At 44.8% G+C, this 14458-nt stretch overlaps 1 protein-coding gene across 1 annotated transcript in view; it reads right to left on the bottom strand.

Moving 5' to 3' along the window:
- Nucleotides 1-1895: 1895 nt before the first annotated feature.
- The window catches only part of NPFFR1 (neuropeptide FF receptor 1), a 34370-nt gene continuing 21807 nt past the window's right edge, over nucleotides 1896-14458 (bottom strand). Inside the window, exons 3-4 of the mRNA XM_049856037.1 lie at nucleotides 6477-6576; nucleotides 1896-2772 (exon numbers count right to left, since the gene is read on the bottom strand). Of these exons, the coding sequence (XP_049711994.1) occupies nucleotides 1896-2772; nucleotides 6477-6576 (977 nt within the window). The remainder of the gene's footprint in view (nucleotides 2773-6476; nucleotides 6577-14458) is intronic.

Genomic DNA, 14458 nt, shown 5'->3' with positions numbered 1-14458 from the left:
GTTGATTCCAATAGCAACCAGCATCAGAAACAGGGCCCATGGCATCAGCTAACACCACTGATAAGACAGGAAGGCACACTTCCTCCTCAGACACCTGGATCTGGTGGGGTCGTGATGGATCTTGGCTACCTGCTCAGCACATGGATATAGAAACTGTCCACAGGACAGGTCAGGCCAGAAATTACAACAATAAGAATAAACATAGCTGACTCATTCCCAGAACCAAGAACTTGTGGATGGAGGATCTGGTTCTGTGAGCATTCTGGTTCATTATTAGGCAGAAAACCTTTGCAGGAATCTCCAGCTTTCCCCTGTGCTATGCCCAATCTGCCTTCCTAGGTAGGGTGGATGCAGTGTGGGAAGAACTCTGTCAGAAGATGGATTCTTATCCCAACCCTGCCCGTCTGTGACCTTGGCCCCTTTGAGCCTCAGTGACATTGTTATGAAACGGTAACAATAACATCTACTCCTTTAACCTCAGTTATATGGATCAAATGAGACAGTACCTGGGAACATGCTTGGAGAACATGTGGTACAACGGTTCAGGAATTTTCTCTGCCCCTATATTCCCATACAGGCTTAAGTCACTGGGTGTCAATTAAGGAAACAATCAGAGCCTCAGAGTCACATTCTCTGTCCTGACCCCTGCAAATGTTTCTTCTTTAATCCCATAATGTTTTCTATAAAGGTGAAAACCATCCATATTATTGGTGCTGTGCAAGGACCAACCAAGGTGCTTCCATTTCCTCTCATCTCCTGGAAAGGAGGTGACACAGGTGTGCCGGGTGAGGGCTGGAGTGAACCTGACATCACCTATCCCCACCCCTTTCAGGGTGCATGAGTCATCCATGCTGAAAGGGGGTTAGTGTTTGTCCTTCAGGAGTTTCCAAAGGGCACCCAACTGCAGCTTCTGTTGATTGACTTCTTCCTCCCAAGGAGCAGGGAGGCAAAGCCTTGGGGAAGGCTTTGACCTTGAAGCCTCAGTGAGCAGATGTGTTTCCAAAGGCCGGTATTATGCTTTCCCTTCCTCCTGGTCCATGAATAAATAAACAGACGCCTCCACATGGCCTTATAGCTGTCCCATTGTAAGTTCTGCCTTGGTCTGAGTGATGGTGGTACACCCCATCAGTGTGAGCCAGGGAGGAGAGAACCCCTTCTCCTTCTCTCGGCTCAGACCCTGAAAGCCCAGTAAAGTAACAGTGTCGACACAGGCTCCTGAGGGCTCATTCTGCAACTACTCGGTTGTGACATCCTGTTGTAACGCTTTGGGGAGAGGAGCATGGCCCTGCTCACTTCTCGGAACAAACAAGACAAACATATTAGAACTGGCAGGAAGGGCACACCATGTTCTCTGCCAGGAAAAGGTCAAAGGGCTTCAGGAATAGAACATAAGGGACCCCAGGACATGGGCACAACACATCAATGGACAGGCCGGCTTTGCTCTGTGCCACTTCCCAGCTGTCTAATTAGGATTTACACACTTCACTATGCTCTACCTCAGTGGGCCCTTTTGGAGACAGCTGAAATGGTGAAAGCCATTGGAAAGTCACTGGAGTCATCTAAGCTCAGGTGAGATTTCTAGCTGAGAGATCTCAGCTAGTCATGCCTCCACCGTGGGCCTCAGCTTTCTCATCTGTAGAAAGGGGATAAGAAAACCTATTTTCAAAGGCTCGTTAGAATTAAATGAGACCATGATTGTCAAGCTGACCACACAGAAGGCCTTTCCCCTTGGCCTCATTTTCCTCCATCTGTGGGGATGAAGGCAATAGAGAAGACATCACAAGCAGCTGCGCATAACTTTGTTTTTAAGAGGGTGACGCCATCGCGCCCATCTGCCCTGACCCCACGGTTCCAGTCAGGGCCCTCGGTACCGGGCCTGCCTTCCCTGAGCCACCTCAGAGATCCCAGGCTGGTGTGGTGAGGGGCATGGGGGAGCAGCCAGGACGCTCCGGGGTCAAGCCATGGTGGGCCACCCGCCCGTTCCTCAGCGGGAGGCGGCCAGGCCTGCGGGCCCCACTGCTCGGCCCCGACTCGGAGGGCAGGCCGGAGTCGCTGCGATGCACGTCGGTGAGGGCCCGCCTGCGCAGGAGCCCACTGGGCCTCTCCGAGTAGGCCTCTTTGTGGCTCCCCCACTGCAGCGGGCAGAGCTGGGCGCGGAAGGCGGCCTGAAAGCCACGGCGGAAGTTCTCGTTGAAGTAGCCGTAGATGACGGGGTTGGCGCTGCTGTTGAAGAAGGCCAGCCAGTGGGCCAAGGGGAAGGCGTAGACGGTGACCAGGTGCAGTTGCGGCTCGCTGAGCTGCCCATAGTCGACGAGGAGCAGCAGCGCCCAGAGCGGCAGCCAGGAGAGCGTGAAGAACAGCGCCACCATGACCAGCATGTGCACCACCCGGGCCCTGCGCCTGGACGCCCGCCCGCCCTCCGTGGTCGCCTCCTCGCCGGCCCGGGCAGGGCCCGAGGCTTTGAAGAGCTTGCGGGCGATGCAGGCATACATGACCACGATGAGGGCGAGGGGCGCCAGGTAGATGTGGGAGAAGAGCACGGTGGTGTAGACCCTGCGCATGCCCTGGGCGGGCCATGCCTCCCAGCACGAGTAGAGCGGGTAGGTGCGGTTGTGGGCGTCCACCATGAAGTGGTGCTCGTCACGCGTGACCGTCAGCGTGACGGCCGAGGGGCACATGATGAGCAGGGCCAGGGCCCAGATGACCACGATGGTGACCAGCGCCTGCTGCACGGTCAGCTTCTCGCGGAAAGGGTGCACGATGCAGCGGAACCTGTGGCCAGGGAAGAACAAAGAGAAGCACGTGACAGGGGACCTCACTGTAAAGTCATCGCTGTGAAGACTTTACATTCATCATGGCACCTATTCATCACTGGGCCCAAGGCTGCCCAAGGAGCACAGCTCAGACGTGAATTGGTTCGCAAACACAGTGGTTTCTCACCTGGGAGGGTGTCAGCTCCTGCTTGAGTAGTCAAGAAACGGAGGCCACGAACAGGATGTAGAAGAGAGGGGGAGGGGAAAGCTGCAGACAGTGTGAGAACAAGGAATCCGGCCTGCGTACTTTGGCGGGTACACCGTTGAGCTGGCAGCTCACAGAATAAGCATTCTGTCCTTGAGTGGTGTGATTAGGTGTGTCAAAGGAAACCATTTCAGCTGTTTATGGGCCCTCCTGAAAAACTGGTGCATCCAGGTGTGGTGCCTACAGTGACGCATAGTCTGTATGTCATGTTGGCCAGCATCCTTCCATTAGCACCCCCACCACATTAGGACACCTCTGTCCCGTTTCCTCATTAGAATGTCTCAGCAGCGGTTATTATTTAACACCCTTAGTTTACAGATAGGTCCCTGGATAGTGCAAAAAGTTTGTGCTGGGCTACTAAGCAAAAGGTTGGCGGTTCGAACACACCCGGCCGCAGTGTGGGAGAAAGACGTTGCAATTTACTTCTGCGAGATTGTTGATGCTGTTAGCTGCCCTCAAGTCAGCACCTGACTTATGGCCGCCCCATGCACGTCAGAACAAAATGCTGCCTGGTCCCATTAAAAAGGAAGGAGGTACTGACATGCGACAGCAGGAATGAACCTTAAAAACATGATGCTGGCTGAAAGAAGACAGACACAAAAGACCATAGATTGTATGACTTCATTTACATGAAATAACCAGAATAGGCAAATCCATAGAGACAGAAAGTAGAATAGTCGTTACCAGGGCCTGGGGGACGGGGAGAGTCGGGAGTGACTGCTAATACGGGTACAAGTTTCTCTGTGAGGCGATTCTGGAATTAGAGAACAGTAACGGTTGTACAACCTCGTAAATATATTAAGAACCACTGAATTGTACACTTTAAAAGTGTGAATGTTATGTAAATTATATCTCAATAAAGAAAATCCATCAGTGAAAAACAAAAAAAAATGCTGCCTGATTGTGCAGTATGTCCATGATTGGTTGGGGACTGAACCGTTGTGATCGATCAGCTTTTCATTAGCTGACTTTTGAAAGTAGATCACTAGGCCTTTCTTCCTAGTCTGTCTTAGTCTGGAAGCTCTGCAGAAACCTGTCCAGCATTATAGCAACATGCAAGCCTCCACTGACAGATAAGTGGCACCTGCGTATGAGATCCATTGGCCTGGAGTCAAACGCAGGTCTCTCACATGGAAGGTGAGAATTCTACCTCTGAACTACCAAAGCCTCATTCCAGATTACAGCCACTGATAACCCTAGGGAGTGTAGTTTTACTCTGATCCACAAGATCACCACGAGTGGGAACAGACTGGACGACAATGGACTTCTTTTATTTTACTGATGAAGAAACTGGGCACTCAGAGGTGTTAGCAGCTAACTCAAGCTCACACAGCTAGCACGTTCACAAGGAGCAGCCTTGAACCTGGACCTGTCTAGCTCCACGATGCTGCACATCAGAAGCCTCTAAAACATTTTTTAAAATATCTGTGCCCGGTTTTCATGGCCAAAGTTTCCAATCTAATTAGCCTCAAAAGAGGTTTTGAGCTCTGCTTTTTTTTTTTCCCCCCCAAAGTTCTTTGGGTGCCAGAGTTGAGATCTGCTGATGGAGGAAGAGGAGGAAAAAGAGGAGAAGAAAGAGGAAACCTCACCCCTACCTCAAAGGCAATTGCTCAAGTGCAAGCTCTTTGAAGGCAGGTGCTGTGTCTTCTCATCTCAGTATTCCCAGACTTTGTTAAGTAAATGTGTGCATGAGTGACCAGAATGGCAATTTACTTAAGATCCTTCTAAGCCTCAGTTTCCTCATCGGTAAAGCGGGGTCAATAACATTACCTACTCTATAGAGTTGCTGAAGGATTGAGATTACACTTACATGCTTCTTGACACATGATGAATGCTTCATAGTGAGAACAACGGTGGGCTCCTACTGCCTAGAATGTCTTCCTCTATCTATTGATGCAAAAAAATGGGGATCTTAGGACTGCCTAGTCAAGCTGTTTAAAGGCGAGCAAGTTGGCCCAGAGAGGGGAAGGGAGTGAAAACGCCACAGCCTGCACTAGAACACAGGTGTAGAGCTAACTCCCCGCAGAGTGCTCTTTCTACTTCACCAAGCTGTGTCCTGCCTCATGTGTATGTTCTGTCTACCCAGTCTTTCCCCTGTCTGACAGCACCTCTTACCTCTCCCATGGCCTGACTCAAGCCTTGCTGTCTCAGCCGTATGACTTTGACCTACTGGCTTCATGGCATTGCACACTCAACAGTCAGAGAACAGAGTTCTTAAAGCACGTAGTACTGACTGTAAGTGCGATAGCAGTTGGTGGGTGGAGGTTGGTGGTCTAGATAGTCCAGGCAGATACTACAGATACCACTGGGAGAGGTTGCACATTCACATAAACTTACTCAACAATGACAGTGAAACAAAGGTCAGTGAAGAGAAGGGACTTCCCTCAATCACTGAGCTGCTTAGTGGCCTTGGAAAGACAGGAGCCCAGTTCCATCACCCCAGCTGCCTTCTTCACTGGGTTACAAAAGATCAGCTTTGGTGGGAGCAGAGGTGGAGACGGGTTGAGAACACTAGAGTCTAGAAAGGGAGGAGCTAAGAAGCACCTATGCTGGGGAGAAGAGGACAAAGAGGAGGTGTGGCTATAAGAAAGAAAGTACTAACAGCTGACGTTTGTACTCTGTACCGGGTACCGTGCATAAGCTTAACACGTGGAGTATGAGTCTTCCCAAGCACTCTGTAGGGTTTTTACTATGCTTCGATTTTACGGATAAGAAAACAAGGCTCAGAGTAGTTGAGTGACTGACTCAAGGTCACACAGCTAGGCAGTAGTGGGGGAGGTTTGAAGACAAAGAGGACGAAATCTACTTCCAGCCTGCTTGCCTGCCTCCGACCACCTCCCCTACACTCTGGGAGAAAGCACCCAGAGGGAGTCCTTACACCACTAATCCCGCTGGGAAGGAGGAAGACTTATACTGCATTAGTTCAGTGCTTTATTGTTTGCAAAGCCTCCTTGGGCTCCAGATCTGTTCCTTACCTCTGGCCACATTTTCAGACCAACGCTTATCAAAGAATCTGATAGAATCTGGGGTTGAAAGATCAGAAGTGGCTGGAGTTGGGGCGGAAATGGGGAGCGAGGCTTGGACTACCAGGACCAGCAAGATGGAGTGAAGGAGTAGGGAGAAACCCTTCCTTCCCAGCCATACAGGCTCCTGGCAGAATTGCTGCCCCTCAGGAGACATGGTCTTCCCTCAAGGTCCTCACAGGCCCCAGGAATCCCCATTAAGCCTCCTCAGGAGCTGCCTCTAGGCCTTCTGGAGGGAGGTGGTGGTGTCCTCTGCACCTCCCCAAGCCTAGAGGGCAGTCTGCTTGACAACCCTCCCCTTTATGGCTCAGGACTCAGCCCCCACCTACTGGCAGAGCAGCCCAGGCTTCCAGCTGGTCCAGTAAGGGAGACAGTGGTTCCTCCTAGGGGCTGAGTCCTAGTCAGCCCAGAATAACCCAGCAGGAAACTTCTCACCTTTCCATAGCAATGGCCACCAGGGTGAAAACAGACGCTGACACGGACATGCCCTGCACCAAGCCACTCATCTTGCATGTGGTGTTGTCGAAGGGCCACCCTGCAATGACAGAAGCCACCACAGAGTGAGAGATGGCCCACCCATTAAGAGCCAGAGATTTCCAGGTCATCTAAGCCTGGTCCCACGTCCTGCTAGGTGGTCCTTCAGCCTCTGCTTGTATACCTCCAGGAATGGAGAATTCACCACATCCTTAGGAGCACATATCACCACGGATACTTGTGACTATTAGAGAGACATTCTTTATATTGACCAAAGTGTGTCCCCTTATGATTTCTCTCCATGAGCTTTAGATCCACTCAGCACTGCCCAGCTTTCTGCTCCCATAGCCCTGCCCCTGGCTCTAGGCCACCAAAAACCAAACCAAATCCATTGCCATCGAGTCAATTTCAATTCATAGTGAGTCTATAGGACAGAGTAGAACTGTCCCATAGGTTTCCAAGGCTGCAAATTTTTACGGAAACAGCTGCAACATCTTTCTCCTATGGAGCAGCTGGTGGGTTCAAACTGCCCACCTTTCAGTTAGCAGCCGAGGGCTTAACCACTGTGGCAATAGGGCTTCTTGGTTCTAGGCCAGTGGTTCTCAAACTTGGCTGCACAAATCACCTGGGGGAGCTTTGAAAAGAACCAATACCCAGGCCTATGCCAGAACAATTACAATCAGAATCTCTGGGGTTGGAATCCAGATATTAGTATTTTTGAAATCTACCCAGGGGATTCAAGTTGAGAACCAAAGTTGAGAACTGCTAGGACAAACCAATCCTGCCTCCCAGCCCATCTTCCTACCTGGAATCCTCATTTTGATCCTTGGACTTTAGCTTTGTCATGAGACCTGGCACAGGGAGATAAATGCATTCAGCATCTCCTTACCCCTATGGATTCCTGCTGACAGTCAGGTCTGGGTGCTGGCAAGTTTAAGTATCATGGAAAGTCAGTACTACTGTACACAGCAGACTGGTCTATTTTGGAAAATTGATTATGCGCAAATTCTCTGACAGAGTAATTCCTCTCCTAGGTTTCTATCCCAAAGACATTCCTCCAGGATTGATAAAGATGTTCACTACAATGTTATTTACAATGATGGAAAGTTGTGCTAAACCAGCTGTCTCAGGGAGGGAAAAAAAAGCCCTGATTCGTAGCATTTGCCAATTTCTGTGGTGTAAATCTCCCTACATGGCAAATTTCAAACTACCAATATAGCGTCACTGAGCACAAAGTTGGGGAGAAATGTGCAAAATCAGTCCTCATGAACGAGTACTAGCCAACTCTACCACTCCACTGGATGGTGGTTACCCGGGTGTCCATCCCTGGGAGATTAGAGGGTAAAATGTGGTGGATACTCACCATGGAGTATCAGGAAGCAGTTAGGAGAAGCAAATTAGATGCACATGTGGCAACATGGATTGAATGTTTAGCAACAAAAGTAAGAACTAGAATGAGATCTATAATACGAAACCACTTAATTAAAAATATATCTACAGGAATAGCCAGAAAAATCTTGAAACAGAAAAACTATTGGGGGGTGGGGGCACAGCCCTACCAGACATTAAAATATACTATAAAACTTCTATAATTAAAACAGTATGGTACGGCCACAGGAGTAAACAAATAGATCAGCAGAATAATACAATAGAAGTACAACAGAAATTTAGTATATGATAAAAGTGGCATCTCAAATCACTGTGGCAAAGACTGAATTTTTAATAAAAAGGGCTTGGTGAACTAGATAGCCATTTGGGAAAACATAAAATTAGAACCATATCTATACCACACGCAAGAATAAACTCAGGTGGATCAGGGATATAAATATTTTAAGAAAAAGAGCGAGAAAGGCAGGGCCAAGATGGCGGAGTAGTCAGATGCTTCCAGTGAACCATCTTACAACAAAGACCTCAAAAACAAGTGAAATGATTATATTTAGCACAAACTAAGAGCCCTGAACATCAAAGGCAAAGTTCAAAAACGGACTGAGTATTAAGGGGAGGGACAGACGGTTCAGAAGCGAAGAGGAGTTGCCAGACCTGAATCACCAGGAACCCTCAGACTGCAGTGGGCTGCTGGTAGCATTCGACCACACTTTCCTCAGGGAGAAACAGCCAGCCGCGCAGCTGACTCACACCTCTGGAACCAGAGAAGAATGGCGCTCTTGACAAAGCCCATGTATTTCCGTATATTTTACTGTGCCTCCTGCCCCCAAGTAGGCTTCTGTGGCTGTCGATTTCCTTGGGCCTGAGATAGGTTCTGTTGTGCGTTCTGAGCCATTCTCCCAGCCTTGGAGAAGAAATAAATTTGCAGTTGGGGGAAAAGATAATCTGCCAGCTCCACTAATCTGGGGAGCTCAGGACAGAAGAGGCTCCTGTCCAGGCATAAACGGTCCATGGATTTTGAATACCTTTCCCTCCCCACCCCACCCCCGGCATGGACCTGTGTGGGCCTATTTCAGGAGAATAGGCCCTTGTTGGCAGACTGCAACTGTTTCAGCTGTGTGGTGGAGAGGTGGGTGTTTGATGTTTGACACCACTTTGCCTATTAAACAGGGTCCTGACCTATGCACATCAGGGGCCTAAGGACTGGTGACTCCACTCAGGTCACCCAACCACCCATGACAGGTGTCCAAGGATAACTAGTACCTCCCAGTCCTTACAACCAAAAGCACTGGGTGCCCATGGTCTGTCTGCAGAACCCACCCACCTGTGCGCTCTAGGGAACAGGGGTGCACTTTCCTCACAGACACTTGGGAAACAGTTGTCAGCCCCCTGCCTTGTTCAGAGCGTGACCCCCTGCTGCAACCAGATACTGGCACCTATACCAATCACCCCTGCCCCTCTAAAACTGTAGGACAGAGCCTGTACCACACACTTGATGATCAGCTACCTGGACACTGAGCTGAATCCATACAAGAAAAGCGAATGGACTCCTAAGCTCATATACCTGATAGCAGCTCTAACCATCTGGTGACAGGACGTTAGAGCTTCAAAGGCAAAAATTATCAAGCTAGCTCACTCAAGCAACCTATTTGGGCATATCAAAACAAAACAAAGCAAGAAGCTAGGATACAGTAAGCAAACATAAAATAAACTAATATAATAACTTATAGATGGCTCGGAGACAACAGTCAATGTCAAATCACATAAAGAAACAGACCATGATTGCTTCAATAAGCTCTCAAAACAAAGAATCAAGGGAACTTCTGGATGAAGGTACCTTTCTGGAATTACTGGATACAGAATACAAAAGACTAATATACAGAACTCTTCAAGACATCAGGAATGCGATCGGGAAGGAGATCAGGCAATACGCAGAACAAGCCAAGGAACACACACATAAAGCACTGGAAGAAATTAAAAAGGTTATTCAAGAATATAACAAAAAAATTAATAAGCTGCAAGAATCCATAGAGAGATAGCAATCAGAAATTCAGAAGATGAACAATAAAATTACAGAATTAGACAACTCAATAGAAAGTCAGACAAGCAGTATTGAGCGAGTGGAAGGGTAGAATCAGTAAGACTGAAGATAAAGCACTTGGCGCCAATATATTTGAAGAAAAATCAGATAAAAGAATTAAAAAAAAATGAAGAAACCCTAAGAATCACGTGGGACTCTATCCAGAGAAATAACCTACGAGTCGTTGGAGTACAAGAACAGGGAGGGATAACAGAAAATACAGAGAAGATTGTTGAAGATTTGCTGGCAGAAAACTTCCCTGATATTGTGAAAGATGAGAAGACATCTATCCAAGATGCTCATGAAACTCCACATAAGGTAGATCTTAAAAGAAAGTCACCAAAGCATATTATAATCAAACTTACCAAAACTAAAGATAAAAAGAGAATTTTAAGAGCAGCTAGGGATAAACAAAAAATCACCTACAAAGGAGAGTCAATAAGAATAAGCTCAGACTACTCAGCAGAAACCGTACAGGCAAGAAGGCAATGGGATGAGTTATATAAAGCATTGAAGGAAAAAAATTGCCAGCCAAGAATCATATATCCAGCAAACTGTCTCTCAAATATGAACTCAATATTAGGACATTTCCAGATGAATGGAAGTTTAGGGAATTTGAAAAAAACAAACCAAAACTACAAGAAATACTAAAGGGAGTTCTCTGGCTAGAAAATGAATAACATCAGATATGAACCCAAGACGAGAACACTGGGCAGAGCAATCAGATGTCAACTCAGGCAAATCAAAAAAATAAATCAAGATAAAAGAAAGGCTCAAAACAGGGAAACAGCGATGTCATTATGTAAAAGAAGACAAGATTAAATCAATAAAGAAGGTCTAAAAAATGCAGTCATAGATCTTTCATATGGAGAGGAAGACAAGACAATATAAAGAAATGAAAGATAGTTTTAAACATAAAAAATAGGGGTAAATATTAAGGTAACCACAAAGGAGACTAACAATCCTACCCTTCAAAATAAAAGAAAAGAAAAAAATAGACTCAGCAAAAACAAAATCAACAACAACAAATAAGAGGAAAAGACAATATATAAACTACTCAGCACAAAAAATTAAGTGGGAAAAAGAAACTGTCAACAACACACAAAAATAGACATCAAAATGACAGCACTAAACTCATACCTATCCATAATTATGCTGAATGTAAATGGGCTAAATGCACCAATAAAGAGACAGACAGTGGCAGAATGGATTAAAAAAAAATGACCCGTCTATATGTTGCCTACAAGAGACACACCTTAGACTTAGAGACACAAACAAACTAAAACTCAAAGTATGGGAAAAAATATATCAAGCAAACAACAATCAAAAAAAAAAAAAAAGCAGAAGTGGCGATATTAATTTCTGACAAAATAGACTTTAAAGTCAAATCCACCATAAAGAATAAGGAAGGACACTATATAATTATTAAAGGGAGAATATACCAGGAGGATATAACCATATTAAATGTTTATGCACCCATTGACAAAGCTGCAAGATACATAAAAAAAACTCTAACAACATTGAAAAGTGACATAGGCAGCATCACAATTATAGTAGAAGACTTCAACGCACCACTTTCAGTGAAGGACAGAACATCCAGACAGAAACTCAATAAAGACACAGAAGATCTAAATGCCACAATCAGCTAACTTGACCTCGTAGACGTATACAGAACTCTCCACCCAACAGCAGCCAAGTGTACTTTCTTTCCCAATGCACATGGAACATTCTCTAGAATAGACCACATAATAGGTTATAGAGCAAGCCTTACTAGAATCCAAAACATCAAAATATTACAAAACATTTTCTCTGACCATAACGCCATAAAGTAGAAATCAATAACAGAAAAAGCGGGGAAAAGAAATCAAACACTTAGAAACTAAACAATACCCTGCTCAAGAACCAAGAACGACTGGGTTATAGAAGACAATAAGGATGGAATAAAGAAAGCAATGAATCCAATGAGAATGAAAACACTTCCTCTCAGAACTGTTGGGACACAGCTCAGAGGTCAATTTATATCTAAAAATGCACACATACAAAAAGAAGAAAGGGTCAAAAACAGAGAATTGTCCCTACAGCTTGAACAAATAGAAAGAATTAAATGAAATAGAGAGCAGAAAAACAATTGAAAGAGTTAACAAGACCAAAAGCTGGTTCTTTGAAAAAATTAACAAAATCGATAAAACCATTGGACAAACTGAAAAAACAAAAACAAAACAAAACAAAAAAACAGGAGAGGAAGCAAATAACCAGACCCAACTGAAAAAAAAAAAAAATCATATCAGATGACTATGAAAAATTGTACTCCAACAAATTTGTAAACCTGTAAGAAATGGATGAATTTCTAGATATACACTACCTACCTAAACTAACACAAACAGAGGTAGAACAACTAAATAAACCCATAACAAAAGAAGAGATTGAAAAGGTAATTAAAAAACTCCCCCCTACCTCGCCCCCCGGCAAAAAAAAAAAAAAAAGCCCTGGCCTGGATGGCTTCACCGCAGAGTTCTACAAAACGTTCAGGTATTTCAGAGCATAGAAAAGAACAGAATACTCCCAAACTCATTTTCTGAAGCCAGCATATCCCTGATACCAAAACCAGGTAAAGACACCATAAAAAAAGAAAACTACACACCTATATTCCTTATGAACTCAGATGCAAAAATCCTCAACAAAATTCTAGCCAATAGAATTCAACAACACATCCAAAAAAATAATTTACCATGGCCAAGTGGGATTCATACCAGGTATGCAGGGATGGTTCAACATTAGAAAAACAATTAATGTAATCCATGATATAAATAAAACAAAAGACAAGAACCATACGATCTTATCAGTTGATGTACAGAAGGCATTTGACAAGTTCAACACCCATTCATGATAAGAACTCTCAGCAAAATAGGAATAAAAGGAAAATTCCTCAACATCATAAAGGGCATTTATACAAAGCCAAGAGCCAACATCATCCTAAATGGAGAGTCTGAAAGCATTCCCCTTGAGATCGGGAACCAGAAAAGGGTGCCCTTTCTCACCACTCTTATTCAACATTATGCTGGAGGTCCTAGCCAGAGCAATTAGGCTAGATAAAGAAATAAAGGGCATCCAGATTGGCAAGGAAGAAGTAAAAGTACCTCTATTTGCAGATGACATGATCTGATACACAGAAAACCCTAAGGAATCCTCAGGAAAACTACTGAATCTAATAGGAGAGTTCAGCAGAGTATCAGGATACAAGATAAACAGACAAAAATCAGGTGGATTCCTCTACACCAACAAAAAGAATATCAGAGAGGAAATCGCCAAATCAATACCATTTACAGTAGCCCCCAAGAAGATAAAATACTTAGGAATAAATCTTACCAGAGATGTAAAAGACTTATATGAAGAAAACTACAAAACCTTACTGCAAGAAACCAAAAGAGACCTACATAAGTGGAAAAACATACCTTGCTCATGGACAGGAAGACTTAACATTGTAAAAATGTCTATTCTACCAAAAGCGATCTATAGGTACAATGCAAGTCTGATCCAAATTCCAACTACATTTTTTAATGAGATGGAGAAACAAATCACCAACTTCATATGGAAGGGAAAGAGGCCCCAGATAAGTACAGCATTACTGAACAAGAAGAACAAAGTGGGAGGCCTCACTCTACCTGATTTGAGAACCTATATCCCGCTACAGTAGTCAAAACAGCCTGGTACTGGTACAACAACAGATACATAGACCAATGGAACAGGATTGAGAATCCAGGCACAAATCCATTCACATATGAGTAGTTGATATTTGACAAAGGCCCAAAGTCAGTTAAATGGGGAAAAGACAGTCTTTTTAACAAATGGTGCTGGCATAATTGGACATCCAGCTGCAAAAAACTCAAACAAGACCCATACCTCACATCATACACAAAAACCAACTCGAAATGGATCAAAGGCCTAAATGCCAAATCTAAAATGATAAAGATCATAAAAGAAAAAAATAGGGACAACATTAGGAGCCTTAATACATGGCATAAACAGTATATAAAACATTGCTAACAATGCACAAACACCAGAAGAGAAACCAGATAACTGGGAGCTCCTAAAAATCAAACACCTATGCTCATCCAAAGACTTCACCAAAAGAGTATAAAGACAACCTACAGACTGGGAAAAAGTTTTTAGCTATGACATTTCTGATCAGCATCTGATCTCTAAAATCTACATGATGCTGCAAAAACTCAACTACAAAAAGACAAATAACCCAATTGAAAAATGGGCAAAGGAAATGAACAGGCACTTCACTAAAGAAGACATTCAGATAGCTAACAGATACATGAGGAAATGCTCACTATCATTAGCCATTGGAGAAATGCAAATCAAAACTACAATGAAATTCCATCTCACTCCAACAAGGCTGCCATTAATCCAAAACACACAAAATAATAAATGTTGGAGAGTTTGCGGAGAGACGGGAACACTTACACACTGC

The sequence above is a fragment of the Elephas maximus genome, chromosome 16 (assembly GCF_024166365.1).
Source record: "Elephas maximus indicus isolate mEleMax1 chromosome 16, mEleMax1 primary haplotype, whole genome shotgun sequence".
Classification (NCBI taxonomy): Eukaryota; Metazoa; Chordata; class Mammalia; order Proboscidea; family Elephantidae; genus Elephas; species Elephas maximus.
This window is presented reverse-complemented; position numbering and strand designations above follow the sequence as displayed.